The 15,895-nt window shown below is 54.8% G+C and overlaps 1 protein-coding gene across 1 annotated transcript; it reads right to left on the bottom strand.

The window, feature by feature from the left end:
* Window positions 1-934: 934 nt before the first annotated feature.
* On the bottom strand, window positions 935-4,215 carry MAFB (MAF bZIP transcription factor B). The gene has a single exon (XM_054573754.1). It carries the CDS (start codon window positions 3,859-3,861, stop codon window positions 2,890-2,892), a length of 972 nt encoding a protein of 323 aa, XP_054429729.1. The 5' UTR covers window positions 3,862-4,215; the 3' UTR covers window positions 935-2,889.
* Between the last annotated feature and the right edge of the window lie 11,680 nt (window positions 4,216-15,895).

The following is a 15,895-nucleotide window of genomic DNA, read 5'->3' as shown; positions in this document are numbered from 1 at the left end:
AGTTATAGACGGAGTTCTCAGGAGGCTGGGGGGTGGGGTGCGGTTTGGAGCCACCTAGGCAGGCATTGCTCTTCTAAGTGTCTGGAAGAGGAAAGGTTCTGGGACTGCCAGGCTTTGGTTGGCATTGTTGGAGCTGCTGCACCAGAACGATGCTCCAACCCCCCTGGGACTCCAATCTGGGGAGTCACTGAACTCCAGACCCAGCCACGCAGTACTCTTCTGTGAGGCTGAGGGCCCCAGGCCTGACTCCCTCGCTCATACACCTAGGCACAGAGGGACTTCCTGTCCGAAGGGTCTTAACACCTGGTGCTGGATTCCATCTGCTCCCACAAGCCCTGGGGGGAAGGGGGAGAGGCCTCCTCTCTGAGCACACACTCTAGTTCTGAGCAGCTTCATTTGGTCCCAGGGAGATGCGATGCGCTGGGCAGGACAAAGTAGAGAACATTCGGCCTAGGCAGGATGGCCAGAGTGGCAAGGCCGGCAGAGTCCGACTGCCAGAAGGACCCTGCTTCCCCATCAGGGTGGCAGCTCCCAGCATCCTGGGCTCTGCCAACCTCTACTTCAGAGAGGGCAGGCTAGCAGGCTAGCAGGCCAGGCCAGCCCTGATGCCCACACCTGGAAGCCTTGCAAAAGTGCCTTCTGCCCTCTTTCAGACCGGCGTCTGACTGGGGCCAGGTCTACACACACACACACACACACACACACACACACACACACCCCTAGCGTAAGAAGCAGAAAACATGTTTCAAGTTCATGTACACACACACTCACACACTTAAGGGAGAGATCTGCTCAAAACTGGTCTGTTTCTCCATCGGCCAGAGGTGTTGAGAGTGGCCCCAAAGCTGGTATGACTCTTGAACAGGCAAGGGAAGAAAGTCAAAGTCAGGCGGACGGGGACGCAGAGTCCTCTAAATAAACACCATTTCCATGGTTTTAATAAGCAAAATATGAAACCATTTTAATAACCAAAAAACAGAAACCAGTCTGAAGAAAACTACAATAGACTAGGTTTTAATATTTTCATATCATAAGCAGGGTTTGAAATTGATCCCTTATTTTACATGAAATAAAAACAATTTCTGTTGCAGCAAATTTGATTTCAACATAGTTGAATCCGTAAAAACCAAAGCTCGTTTCTGATGCAGGACGAATATCCACAATATTTAAAACTGCAAGCACCATGCGGTTCATACAATCATGTTATTACTGTTAATTTATCAACTAATACAAACTCAAAATGCATCCGGCCAGCAGCGCCAGCAATTTCAAATGGGAACTAAAAAATATGCTTTTATTTTGGTATTTTTGTCAGTGCAACTTAAATCCTTTTACTGACCTGCAGGGGGAAAAAATGTAATAACAAAGAAAAACACCCAGCTCTTCCCTATAACTATTATACAACTGAAGGGGAGGGGGGGGAACACCACCAATAACTCGCCTGGTATCTCAAAAGCAGGGAAAGAAACACACATAACATGTTGGTCTAAAGAACACACTTGAAAGTTGCAAAATTACTTGCCAATGTTTGGGTTACCGGTACTTTCTGAGTGTGGGGGTTGGTTCAACGCAAGTTCAGGTCACCACTGGGCAGCGTCCTGAGCTGGTGAAGCCGCTCACCCTGGGGGCATAGCAGCTCCAGCAATTAGTTGCAAAGGGGCCCTGGGGTGATTCTGATTGCGATAAAAGCAAACACGACCTGTTTTCCTTTCCTTTCTTGTTAGGGGTGTCAAGGTAGCCGAAAGAGGAGGTGGGAGCAAGGACGTTCCTGGTCCTTCCAGGTTCAAAACTCCGCAGCTGCCCTGCCCTGGGACCTGATCTGGGGCCCCGGTCCTCTTTCTCTCAAAACCAACAAAATTGAAAACTAAAACGGGAAGGAAAAGAGGACCAAATGGGGGCAGGGGGAAGGAGTGAAAACACGTAACTTCCAAAGGTGCCCAGTACAAAGTTGTTTTCTGATGCAAAAGGCCCAGAACATTTTTTTTTTTTTTACTTACAAAAAAATGCCATAATAACCCAAACAAAGACACTCAGCTTGTTGTCACGTTCTCTAAGCGGTTTGGCAAGCGGGTATTTACAAGCCGACAGCCGGGACTGAAACCCGGCAAGCAGCCGCTGGAGTTTCCGAACTGCGTTCCCTTCTCACTCAAAGAAACAAGGGGTTATGATCCATGATCAAGAACATGCTAAAGTTAAACAAGAAAATGGTACAAAATAGAAATTATTACCATACATGTCCAGCATGCAGGATTAATATTTTTAATGCAGATTTTCGTATTTTTTCTATGTAATGGAGCAGGCAATAAAACTGATGATATTTGCGCGCAGAATGTTCTAACTGCGGCCCGCGTTTCGGGGCTGAGAGCCAGTGTTCTCCGGACCCTGGACAGACAGGTCCGTCTGTCCTTCCTTCGCTCAGCCTCGCCTCGCGCCTGCCAGGACGCCAGGGTCCCTCTCCTCTCCTCGCTGCTCTCTTCCCGGGCTGGACTGCGCTCCGGGCCGCGAGGTAGCAGCCCCGGCTTAACGCACAAAGTTCAGAAAGCCAGGAGTCTCCAGACGGCTTTGGCGACTCCTCAGGACTAAGCCTCGCCGCCCTCCAGCCAGAAGAAAAGTTGCTCCGGGATTTCCCACCCCCTCGTCTGTCTCTGGCTCCGCTCGAGTCAAGGAGGCGGCGCTGGTGCGCGCTGCTCTCGCCTTGGCCAAGGTCCCTTGCCTGCCCGCGCGCCCTCCCGTCGCCCGCGTCCCGCGCGCCCTTCCTCCCTCTCCCTCAAGTCAAACACGTCAATGCTGGGGCTGTGGCAGGGACTGGGTCCAGGGGAGTCCGGGGCTGGGAACAGGGGACGGGGAGTCCGGGCCGGGGCAAGGGCGGGGGCCGGGACGGGCCACGACTCACAGAAAGAACTCGGGAGAGGAGGGGCTGTCGCTGGTGGAGCCCGCCTCCCTGAAGCCGGAGTTGGCGAGTTTCTCGCACTTGACCTTGTAGGCGTCTCTTTCGCGGGCCAGCCGGGACACCTCCTGCTTAAGCTGCTCCACCTGCTGAATGAGCTGCGTCTTCTCATTCTCCAGGTGGTGTTTCTGCTGAACGCGTTTATACCTGCACGACTGGGCGTAGCCCCGGTTCTTCAGGGTCCGCCGCTTCTGCTTCAGGCGGATCACCTCGTCCTTGGTGAAGCCCCGCAGGTGGCGGTTCAGCTCGCGCACGGACATGGACACTAGCTGGTCGTCGGAGAAGCGGTCCTCCACGCTGCCGCTACCGCCAGCCGCCGTCGCCGCTGCCGCCGCGTGCGGCCCAGGCCCGGGGTGGCTGGTGGGCAGCTGCTGCGTGGGGCTAGCCGCATTGGACGGCGGCGGCGACGCTTGGTGATGGTGGTGATGGTGCGGGTGCGCGTGCGGACCCAGTTCTTCGTGGGTCACGCCGGCGCCCGAGTAGGCATGGTGGGGGTGTGGGTGGTGGTGGTGATGGTGGTGGTGCGCACCGCGGAAGCCGTCAAAGCTCTGCAACGGCTGTGGCACTGAGTGCGAGCTGATGAGCGCCTCCACCGCGTCCTCAGGCGTCAGGTTGAGCGCTTCGGGGTTCATCTGCTGGTAGTTGCTCGCCATCCAGTACAGGTCCTCCAGGTGGGTCTTCTGTTCGGTCGGGCTGAAACTGGGCGAGGAGGGCACCGAGCTACATGGCGTGCTGAGCGGTGTGGACGACACCGAGCCGGCGGGCTGCAGGCGCGTGCAGGGCCGGCCCGGACGCTCCGGGCGCCCCAGCGGCTCCTTCTTTACGTCGAACTTGAGCAGGTCAAAGTCGTTGACATACTCCATGGCCAGCGGGCTGGTGGGCAGCTCAGGCCCCATGCTCAGCTCCGCGGCCATCGCTAACGCGAGGCGCAGCCGCCGCCGGGAAACTTTGCAGCCGGCCGGGGCGCGCCGAGCCGAGAGCGGGGGCGAGGAGCGGCGAGCCGGGGAGGCTGTGAGCCGAGGGCGCAGCGGGCCGGGGCCGCCGGCCAAGCCTTTGTCTGGGGACGCGGCGGCGCGCTGGAGAGTACCGAGGCTGCCTGCGCCGCCCCAGAGCTCGGGACTGTGGCCGCACCAAGGCCAGGCCGAGCCGGGAGAGGCGGAGAAGCGAGAGGGGCGCGCAGCTGTGCGGAGGGGAGGCGCAGGGCAAGCGTCTGCCGCTCGGTCTCGAGCTCTCTTGCTCTGGGGTTCTCAATCGCAGCCGCTCGCAGCCCGGCGGTGCAGCTGTGCTGGATCCGGCGCCGCGGTTGCCTTTTATCGCCTTCCTGATGTCACAGGAGCGCGGGGGACCTGGCGGCCCAGCGCGCTGGCCAATAGCAGCACGGCCCCCGCGGCCCCGCGGCGCAGGGCGGGGCGCTCCTGACAGCTCCTCCGCCCCCCGCGTCAGCTGACTGGCGGCCTGAGCTGCCGGGGAGCTGGGGAGGAGGCCTAGCGGAGGGCAGGAGCGGAGTCGGACCGCCGGCCCGAGCCCAGCCCCCCATACCCTCTGAGTCTTGGCCCCCGCCCGCCCGCCTTCCATGCGCCTTCCCCCTCAGGCCAGGCAGCCGCTTCCTCCCCTTCGCGCGCGCTCTTCTCCCTCTTTCCCCTTTGCTTTCCCCACCCCCTGTCCGTGTCACCCCCGAGGAGGCTCAGAACCAGAACCGGGACAACATCTCTCGGGCCCTTTGTTCCCAAGCGTCCGCCGCCCAGTGGGGGACGCTCAGTGTGCTGCGCGGCTGCGGGCCGTCTGTGTGCCGTGCATGCCCGTGTCGCTGCAGGGCTGCGCAGATTTGTGTGTCGAGGGGTGAGTTGGGGCTCCAAGAGTTATGTTCAGATCCAACTCAGCCTCAGGGCACCCTCCACGGGCCAACTAAGCGCCGTTCCCCTTCTGGAGGATGCGCTGGCCCAATCCTGAGACCGGACTCCAACTGGCCCGGCCGCTCCCAGCGCTCACCCCACCCACAAATGCGTACATTGAAGGGAGCAGGGAAAGGATCGGACAAAAAGCGCTGAGTCTCCTTCCCCAGCCAGATGCACGGAACCCTGAGCTTCCGGAGACAAGGGGCTAAGACCAGCCCAGGACGATGCTCCGGGTGGCTCTCGGCTGCTGGAGAACCAGTCCTGTTTTTGTTTGAACGTTTTGTAACGATTAAGCAGATCCCCGGCGTCAGCCGGTCGCGGAGAGGCTCAAACAGGCATAAAGTGCGACCCCAAGTGGCCACTGTGTGCAAAGGCGCGCGGAACTGCTGGGAGTGCAGCGGTAAGGCTTGGACGACACCTCGGACCCAGCTGAGAGTCCATGTAACCGGCCCGACCCAAGCCAACCCAGGACGTAGGCTGAGTGTGCGCTGGAGTCCAGGACAGGTTCCCCTAGAGCTACGTACAGGTCGTCGAATCCCGTCTTTGGACTCAGCCGCGAATTCCTCGCTGATCGTCCCCCTTGAAACTCCGCGCCCAGCCCTGGGGATGGGTGGGTGGTGGGGCGGATGCCAATCGGCAGCTCCGTGTGCGGGAACGTCCCAGGCCATGTTAGGCCGGTGGCGGAAAGTGAAAACGCCGCAGCCAGGGGACCCAGGGTTGTCGGATGAGAACTCTGGGAGCGCAGACGGGAAGACCGGAGCGCACCGCACTAGGCGTCCACACAGGTCTCGGGCACTGCGCACCCTACCTACTCGGGTCCAGTATGGCCCCAAATCAGAGATTCCTCCCGAGGCCCAGGCGCGGGCGCCGGCATCGGATAAATCGCAAATTCGCTGCACCCGGAGATCCGACCCGCCTCCCGCGTCGCCTTCTGCGCTTCAGTTCTGGGCTAGCGCAGCGAAAGGCAGGAGAAGCGCGCACTAGGTGAGTGTGTTCGAGCCGCTGCCTGGGCAGGAACAGCACGACTATGCCGCGCCGTAGGGTTCAGGTGGACCTCACCAGTGTGGACCCAACCAGTTTTTTTAGTGTTAGAAAATGTTTACCTTCAGTTAATCTGAAAACTATTCTCTTGCGCCTTCAGTGAGGCGGAGGCGGGATGCGGTTTTAGGTCGCCCAATTTTAATAAAATGAATACATTTTAACCCAAACTTGCACTGAAAGATTTGGTCCGGCAACGGCAACGGCAATGCTGGAAGAGACCGTCTGTAACCCTCTGCGAGAAAGCGTGCTCTCCGCAGAAACGATTAGGCTGGCTCCTGGGAGAGTCCGGGCCAAGCCGCCGCCCCGCCCCTGCCCCAAGGTGGGCTCTGGGGACAAGCACCCTCCCTAGCCCTGTCTCGTTCGCACGCAGTAACAGTAAGCTCTGACCCACGGCTCTGTGGGGGAAAGTTTCGAGGCCATCCTGGCTTGGCCGTCTCAGTCTGTGCAGGCGATGGCTCCGTCTCGAGGTGGCCCGGGCTGGACAAACGCGCTGTGCTCTTTCGGTGCCACTGAACTCCAGCCAGACGCGCCTCTCCTTCCGGGCCCGGCCAAAAGAGACCCGCGGTTCGCAGAACAAGCCTGACGCTGTTGGCTTCTGAGTACGCACCGAGGCGGCCGGGCCAGTCTGTGCGCTCCGGGTGTCTCCTGGGTCGGCCTGACCCATGCTGTCGAAGAATGAGACCCGAGTCTCAGGAGCGTGGCCCATCGAGGCCCTAGGGGTTCCTTCTGTCTCAACGCTGCCGTTCCAAACCTCCCGCTTCCTGGGGACGGTCAGTGCCGTCTCAGGGTCTCTAGAACTCAGGCTTTGTCTGATGGGCAGGCGAGTTCTCTTTGTCCCTGTGCCTCTGTCTCTGTTGTGGTCCCTGCTATCCCCTGGGCTCTGTGTGAGGTATCTCTGTCCATCCCTAAGTCCACGTTCTCCCCCCTCCAAAATCCGTTTCTTTGTTGCTCCCCCAGACTAGCCAGTCCCTCCTCTCCCACCCCACCCCAAACACCTCCACCAAAAAATGTTGGAAACTGGTAACAGAGACTCCAGTTTGCTCCGGAATGAAGGCTGCGTTGCCTGGCCTCCTTCACCGCGGCTCTTGCTGCGCTCTGCCATAGGGTCTCGGCACCCAAACCTGGCCTCTGCTTCCAACAGTTACCACCAACTGCTACCTCTCTGCACTTGGGGACTGAGGGAATCAGAGTGTTTGGATCCAAGTCAATGGGTATACACAGCAGTACCTGGAGACTACACCCCATCCCTAAAAGAGCGATGGGTTGGGGGAGGAAGGGAAGAAAAGAGAAGGGATGGTAGGAAAAGTGGAGAGTCAAGGAGGAGAAGCATCTGGGAGACACAGGAGGGGTGCGCTCAGTCCCGAGCCTCCTTTGAAGGGAAGCCAAGGAGGATCAGCGGTGGCCATAGTCCTCTACGGAACAGTTTGTTGTCTCTAGCCCCCAAAACTACAGTTTGAAGTTTTTACCCTAAAAAGAGCCCCTCTCTCAGGTTGGGCCAGAGGAGAGGCGTCTTGGGCTCATCACCTTGGCATTCTTCAGCTACAGCTCGCGAGCCAGGGGGCTCTCCGCAGTCCAAGCCACCACCGAGGCTGGAGACATCAGGGGAGGGGTAGACGGAGAAGTTATTCTTTCAGGGAGCAAAAGACCCACCGCCAGCCACCAGGTTCGAGGTTTGCCGCACCGTACCGCCTGCCCTTGCGCAGCCTACCCGTTAACTGGAGAGGGACCCCACCGCTCTTGCTCTCGGGCGACTCCGGGCTAGCGCGGTGTTCCGGCAGGCAGGCGCATTCAACCCTAAGGTGCCCGTAAACCCATCGCTTCCTGAGGGCTGCAGGTGTTTGGTGTGGGAGTGGGCGTCTCCGTAGTGCAGGGTGTGGTGGGAGGGATCTGGGAAGGGTGTGGGGCGGCGAGGAAACGCAGGGCGGCACTGAGAACACTTCTAATCGCGGAACCCTCAACTCTGGGCCTCAGCGCCCTATGGATGGCAAGATTGGACGACCTAGGTGACCAGAGGGAGGTCAGCCGTCCCAAGGGCCCTAGCGAGTCCTGCCAGAGCGGAGCCCGAGTCAGGGAACCTCCCAGGAGCCCCGCTTCTGCTCTGCGTCACCCAGATATGGGTCACCTGTCAGCTCCGCAGAGCCCTGAGGTTTGCTCCCTGTCCCCAGGCCCAGTGCAGGCGGGGTGAGTCTGTTGCTCCCTCACTCTGAGCATCCCAAAGTCTGTGCCTCCAAGAAGTGGCAGAAGATTCTTCTCTCTTCCTCCTTCCCAAAGGCAGCTGTCCCTTATTTCCACTGTCTTCTGCCCGCACAATGGCCATCCAGCTAACCCTGTACTTCCAAAAAGGTATTCTTGGACTTCTGGGCCATCCAGCAGGTCCCAGTAGGGAGCCAGAGTTACCTGACTCTGCAGAGCCTTTCCCTGGCTCCCTCCCCCCCCCCACTAGGGCCCTCCCCCTCACACATACATGAGACATACACACACATACTTAAAAGTAGGAACCTATTATTTAAACTTTTTCACCTGCTTCTTTTTCCTTTGCTTCAATGTGAATACTAGACAATTTTTAATTACATATATGGCTTACATTCTATTCCTATAGGACAGCGCTGTTAGAAAACCACTGGCTAGTGCTGCCTCCAATGCAGATGGGATATTTTATAATAACATTCACTCCCAGGTGTACATGGATTTGCAAAGCCTTGATCCTTCCCCTTTTTCTGAATTCTCACAACTCTAATAGGTAGCAACTATTATATACTTGGACACTAGGACAAAGAGCCAAACTCCTTACTTTATGAAGATAGGGAAGCAGGCAGGTAAATACAGATGTATAGCAATGTCCTAAGAGTTTTATCAACTCATCTAGTCCTTGTGTTTGCCCTTCGAGTGAGTAGGAGTATCGCCATCTTACACGAAGAAGGAGGCTCTGAAAGCTTGAGTGATTTCTTTAGTTACACAGCGGCAGTGAGCCGGACCTTTGGGCCCCAAGTCTGGTACTCTGAACACTATGAAGCTTGTGATCTCTATCTGGACAGGGTGACATTCCAGGCACCCAGGTGTCAGCACAGCTCTCCAGCTGCTCTCTGGGTCAGGATTTCCAGCTCTGCACAGATTTGGTGGTTCTGTTCAGGTCACAGCTGAGCCTGTATCAAGTGTTTGCAGGGGGCTCAGTCATAAGGACAGTGATAAACATGCCTCTTGTTGATGGCAGTCAAACATCCTGGGCTCCTCTCATTCCCCTTCCTCTCCCCTGACCGTGTGGGGCTGGAGGGTAAGAGGGAAACCAAGGCAGGATTCAAGCCAAAGGAAAGAAAGTTTGCAGAGTCCACTCATCCTGTCCTTTACCCTTGGACTCAGATTGACCTCTGATCTTGGCTTTGATCCTTGGTCCTGCCCCTGGCCTAAGTTTGACCTTCAGCCCTCATTCACCCATCTCTTAAATGGCAGCAGGGGGAAGAATGGGTCAATGCTGCTGAGAAGGTCTCTGCCACTCAATGCCAGTGAGGGATGACTGGCAGGGCTCCCTTCCCACTACTGCCTCGCCAGGACTCCAAGGCCAGTGTTAGAGATTCTGAAACTTCATCACTGCTCCCCGGAGCTGAGGCTCTCACCATCACCAGTCTATCTCTCAACCCCAAGGTCTCAGTTTCTCTAGCCATCACCTTTACCCTCATCCAAGCCACCTCCCTATTTTGCTTAGATAATTACAGAGGACTTGGCTGGGTGTCTCTTCTTCTCCATAGGACAATGGAGCCAGTGCTCATGTTATATGAACTTGATCATTCTATCTTTATTCTCCTCCTCCTCAGCTGGACGACACATTCCGTGGATATTTGGACAAAGAGCCAAAGTCCTTAGCAGGGCCTTCAGGCCCTGAATGCTCTGCCCCTGCCAACTTCCCCACCTCATCTCTCACTGCACCTCCCCTTCCAAAGCTTCACACACACCGCCCTCTGTAAGTTCTTTCATAGCCCAAGCTGTGTTCTTCCGCGAGACTTTGCACATGCCATGCCCCTCCCCCTCAAAAGGAGTCAGTCTCCTGGTTCTGAAGAATGTAGACAGAGGAGATAGTCTGTGGCTCTTCCCAGGCCTCAGAGGGACTGGGATGTCCTGGGGAATGGAGGTGGGAAGAAGACCCCAGGAGCCAGGTCCAGGTCCTGGTCACTCTAGCAAAATCACACACCTGGGAGTTGCATGGCAGGGCTTGAACCACTATCCCTCTCCTCTCCCAGCTGGATCAGGATAGACCTCATGTGTAGGAGAAGGCTTATGAGGTAATACATGGAAAGGCAAGGAAATGTTTTGGTTAGCTGGTCTAAATGTTTTTGAATTAAAAAAATGTGTTACAAACACAAATTTCTGAGCCATGATTTGATTTTATAGGTCTTTGTACAGCACAGGAATTTGCATTTTAATAAATTCCCTAGGTAATTCTGAAGTTTGGGGTCTAAGAAGCACACTTTGAGAAACTAGATGGAACTTGACCATGAGCTCCTAGAGGAAGACATTATAATGGAGTAGTCTCTGTGTCCCCAGTGGCTAAGCAGTGCCCACCCCAGGAGGAAGAAGGAGGAAGGAAGGAAGGAAGGAAGGAAGGAAGGAAGGAAGGAAGGAAGGAAGGAAGGAAGGAAGGAAGGAAGGAAGCGGGGGAGAAAGGAAGGAAGAAGTTAGTTAACAACTAGGAAACACTGAGGCTTTTTTTGCAGGATGATGCCTCAGAACCCACCAGCCTTTCCTGCATGCCCTCCAGCCCTCTCCTCTCCCTTAGTAAACAATCATTCCAGAACTTCTCCTTCCTTCTCACACCAAACACCAGCTCAGAGTAAATGAGGACTGTCTGAGTGATCCTGTCCCATTGGCCCCCCGTATTTCCTTCTCCTCTATTTGAATGCTCTTCAGGGGCTTAGGGATACAGCTTTCTGCCACATGCTCATCACAGCTTGGGGAGTAAACTTCTGGGTACAGGGGAAGTGGGTGGCACGGTCCCACTGCAGGAACCTGCTACCTGAGGCTAATGGAGGGGGAATGCTGTTTGGCTGTGTGGGAGTCCAGGCTCATTTCAGCCAGGAGCTGCTATGGTCACTCAATCTCTTTCTTCCCTTTCCTCTTTTAAAAATGAATTATACAAGCCTACTTTATCATTGTAAAAAAAAATGCAACAATGTAGTTTTAACATCTATGTCTAGAGCTACAGCTTGCTTTTTATTTTTACTCAGCAACTTCTGTGTCAATACATCCAGCTCTGATTTTTTCTTTTTAACTAATGCACGGCAATTCATCCAATGGATGCTCTGTCGTTTTTTACCCTGTCTTGTATTTATGGACATTTAAGCTATTCCCAATCTTTTACTATTGCAAACAATGCTGCAACAAATAGCTTTTCATATGCTCCTTTTTGCATGTGTGCAAGTATTTCTCTGGAATAGATAGCAAGAAATGAAATCACGGGATTGAAAGATGAACACATTTGTAATGTTAATACTGTCAAATGAGCCTATAAGAAGATTGTGCCTATTTAATTTCCCATCAGAAATATATGGAAGTAACCTGTTTCCCCCACAGCCACACAATAAATTTTATCAGGTAACTCACTTTTGTATCAATTCTGTTTATGTCCATCCTATGACCAGTGCTGGGAGCAAAGGACACAGGGATGGTCGTGGCTTCTGTGCTTGCCTCCAGAGAATTGCAGCCTCTCCCGTTGCCATGGAAGAGGGGCTATGAAGATGATGACCCACCATGCTGGTATATCCCCAGCAAATAAGCCCATGGTTCTATGGGGGTGCGGAAAAGAAGGAGTTGGCTGATAAGGCAGAGGTAACATTTAACTAAGACTTTGAAAGCTAGGCAGAAATTTTTCAAATAGAGAAGTACAGGAAGAGCTGGTGACAGGCCAAGCCCAAACAAAGGCACAGAGCACCATCTTGGGCCCTTGGAGAGCTGTTTCAGAGAGCCTGGTGATAGAGCTGCAGGCTTCAGCAGGAACCAACACTTGAGGGGCCTCGAATGCCATGCCAAAGAGTCAGACCCTCATCTTAAGAGCTAAAAGATCATCTCCACAGGGGCAGGCATCTTTTTTAGTTCACTGTGAGGCACGTAGTAAGTGCTCGATAAATATGTGTTGACATGGAAAGGAACATCCCAAAGGTATTTGAGCAACATGCTTAATGCTCTTTTGCCTCTCATGGGAACAAGGTACACTCAGGGCCAGGCACTGTGAGCCTGGCTCCGTTCTGGATGCTGAAATACGGCACAGACGAGCCAGGCTCAGGAGTCCGTTCCTGGGTCTCGGCCCCCCACCCCGGCCTTGTGCCAGGTCCCTTTCACCTCTGCCCGTTAGAGATTGCTTTTTGTTTCTGTGTTGACAACCCCTGTTTCTGTGTTTGGAGTGGCTGTTCAGTGCCATTTCCTGATTTAATATCAGAGCAGCACGGAGCAGGGATGCACAGTTAGCAGTTTTTGCTCCAAGTATTTTTCAAGTTCCCTTTTGATGTAAGGGTTGGGTTTGCAGCTTCCCTGATCTTGCCGAGCAGGGAGGGAGAGATGAGGGGGAGAAGCGAAGCCGGGAGACAGAAGTAGGAGGAGAGAACCCAGAGAAGACTCATCCAGTGCAACTGAGCTGAGACTCCAAGCCCCTTTCTAGAAAGGGGATGGTGGAGGGCTCAGCAGAGCGAGGGGTTGGTAAAAGGGGACACAGGCTAAAGGGCCTGCTGGCAGGTGTGTTTTCCATGAAACAAACCTGCTGTCACTCTTCCGTGTGGGTGGAAAGATTTACGTGTCTATGCGTATATGCCTCCATCACAAAAACAAAGCACTAAAAAGCTTAAGTAAGCTAATGCGATGCAATTCAAAATACAATACAATGAAAATGAAATTGATTCAAAGAAAAATTTAAGATAGGTTCAGATGCCAGTGGCACTCAGGTGTTCTGATTGAGCGTCTATCGTGCACCAGATCCTCTGCAGAGCGAAGTGCTGGGAACAGACTGAGGAGCTCATCTTCTCGTGGTGGAAACAGACTTTTCCACTATACTACACTATGGTCAATGCGGTGACGGAGGCACATGAAGACAGGACATGGGGACAAACTGGGGTCTTTGGAGGCCCTCACCTCCCATCTATAGGTACCTGTGTGGCCTACTGCTGGGTCTTATTTATACCTCCACTGCCATCATCTCTGGGACTCTTCCCTCTGTGACATTTTGAGTCTTCTGAGAAGCAAATGCCAGAACAAGGTGAAACATGCAAGAGGTTTATTGGGGAAACACCTGTGAAGGATAAAGGAGGAGGGAGCAGGAGGAGGCAGGGAGAGGCTTCGGACCACACTGCGGACCAGAGGTTCAAGACAGGAGAGGGAGGAGGAAGGGGGTGGGGCTGACGGCTCAGACTACAATGCTGTCCTCGGAAAGTTTCAGCCAGGGTCATGGGGCACCCCTGGGTCAGTCCACCTGTTGGGAGCCCCACATCTTGGGGGAATGGGCCCGCACTGGCAACCCCCTCCCAACCCAGTGCTCGGTCCTGGCTGAGAGCAACTGGGGGGAAATGCAGCCTCAGCTGGAGCTCACTCGGGGAGCCTCAGGGGAGGCTGCTGGGGCTGTTGGTCAAGTCTGCCCCCCACCCCAACAGCAATGTCTCTTGAAGGAGACTCAAGCAGTGCATTTCCATGACCACCACGAGCAAACACCTTACAGTGTGTCCTCCACATGTGGGGGTCCACGCCTCATTTAGCTCACATCCTCCCACTGAGTCCTCCAATATCACTTTACAAGATAGGAGCTGTTATCATCACCCCCATTTTATAGATGGTGAGACTCAGGCTCAGACAATGAAGTCACTTGCCTGAGGCCACTGCTGGCAAGTGGCAAAGGATTAAAAGCCTCTTTGATTCTTATCAATGTGCCAGGCTGCTTTGGCCTGAGGGAGACTTGGAACGAATGAGTGGGAGACTTGTTTCTTTGCACCCATCTCTCCTGCTGCTGATCCCTGTAGTTAACGGTACAGGCTTCAAGAAGACCCCTCGGGTCTCACCAGGGCCGATGCCAGCCCATTCCAGGCTGGCGTTGGGGTACCAAAACCTGCCAGTCAGATCCAAACAGAAAACTCCCCTGAAGTAGGCCATCTCCGGGAGCCTCACATCTGTAATTTTCTCAGGCATCACCTCCTCCAGGAAGCCATCCTGGTTGATCCATGTTTCTGTAGAACCTTATACTGACCTCCATCAGTGCATTTACCACACTGTGCCCAGAACTCTCTGTTGTATCTGATTCTACCACTAAACTAGCCACCCTTCAGGCCCAAAACCAGATTTGAGTTATGTTGGGGCCCCTAGCACCCAGCACATGGGGCCCGGCACTGAAAGGGTGTCAATAGGTAGAAGAGGTACTCAGGGTGGTCCAGGGCATGAGAAAGATACCCTCCTCAGTGAGCTTGGCTCTGTCATGAAAAACAACAGCCTTGGGCTTCAGAAGCTCAGCCTGCACTCCTCAGCCTGGCCACCAGGGGCCTCATCAACCCCCCAGGCTGTGTTAACTCCAGGCTTCTTTCTCTGAGCCAATCAATGCCTCCCTCCCCAGGCCCAGCATCTCTACTGGGGCCGACCCAGGCTTTCCAAGGCCTCAGCATCTGCTCAGCTGCCAGTGGCCCAGTGGGTAGCCCCAGCCAAGGAGGAGAGTTATTTTTATTTATTTCTTCTTAATCATGAACTTAATTTAGCTGTTAATCAGGTTACCATGGTGACTTGCACTGGATTTATAGCAGTTTCCTAAAGCGCCTTTTTCACACTCTTTGGGTAAATGAATAAAATTTGGGTGATGAGCAAAGCACATAAATACTGGGCGCCCTAGAAAAAAGTCAGATACTTCTGTCGTGTATTTGCTTTAGACCCTGCTTGATGTGCTGAAGAAAGAGCCAGACCCCACGTTCTTTTCTTCTGCCCTTCCTACCGCCAACCGGGCCAAGTCGAAAATTTTTACACTGCGTTCAAGTCTTGCTGGGCTAGCCTCACCTCCATTCCCCTGTGCTGTTCCCTGCATACCCCTGCTCTGTGCCTGTGCCTGGCTTGTCTTGGGATCACACCCCCTCCCAATGTGGTATTTGAGGACACCTTGCAGCGCCCTCATTGGTCCTACTACCACTGTGGAGGGGGTGAAGAGTATCATTGTGCCAGGCAGCCCAGGAGAGCAAAGCAGGGAGGGAGGAGGGAGAGAGGGTGAGGAGTCGGCATTTTGACAGCTGTTTGCATTGTACAGTCTGGAAGGCCCACCCAGTGTTCCATCTCAGTGCTTGTAGGGGAGACAGTTCATCTCCCCTCACCCCCTGGGCCCAGAGGCACTCCTGCCTTAGACCAACTAGGAGCCCCCACCCTCTACCTCCCAGAAGGGACCGTGTCTCCAGGCTGGAGGCCACAATTGCCAGGTTTCCCCCGAGGACCTTGGGGCGGGCTGCCAATCAGTCCTGGAATCAGCCACAGTCCATTAGCGAATGCCCAGGGCCCAAGGCGCCAATGGAGCCCCCAGCGTCGGCGCCGGATCCTGCTCAGGGAACCCAAAGCTACCTTCAATTACTGTCTTGGCCTTTGTAATCAGACCAAGTGGACCCACAGACTGTGGGTGGGCTCACTCGGCTCAGAAAGCCCCCAGCCGCCCGTCCGGACCCCCTGAGTTCACCAGTCACCCCACTGTGAGCCTCCCCAGGCTCAGGAGGAACAGCCTAGCCTGCCCTGCAGCCCACAAGGCTGTACGAGCTCTCTGAGTGGCCACCCCTCTTGAGCTTCACTTGCCTCATTTGGAAGCAAGGCCATAGTCATGGCCAATGTGCTGGCATCACTTCTAGCCCTTCTGAACTTGACGTCAGAAGAGCTGGTTTCAAATCCTGGCTCGGCACCTTTATTTGCTTTCAGGCTGAGGCCAAGGGGAGCAAAGGTCAGTTCCCAGAATGCCTTCAGGAGGGTGAGGTTAGCAAGCCTAGGCTAAAATGGTGATCTAGAAAGGAATGTCTGTGACATGCCAGGCAAA

This window comes from Pteronotus mesoamericanus, unplaced genomic scaffold (genome assembly GCF_021234165.1).
Source record: "Pteronotus mesoamericanus isolate MK-2021 breed Mesoamerican mustached bat unplaced genomic scaffold, CSHL_Meso_final contig_25, whole genome shotgun sequence".
In the NCBI taxonomy this organism is placed as follows: domain Eukaryota; kingdom Metazoa; phylum Chordata; class Mammalia; order Chiroptera; family Mormoopidae; genus Pteronotus; species Pteronotus mesoamericanus.
The sequence above is the reverse complement of the archived record's forward strand: the minus strand, read 5'-3'. Positions and strand labels throughout refer to the sequence as shown.

Coding starts and splice junctions, on each gene's coding strand:
- MAFB (XM_054573754.1), bottom strand. CDS start 3,861: ATGGCCGCGGAGCTGAGCATGGGGCCTGAGCTGCCCACCAGCCCGCTG.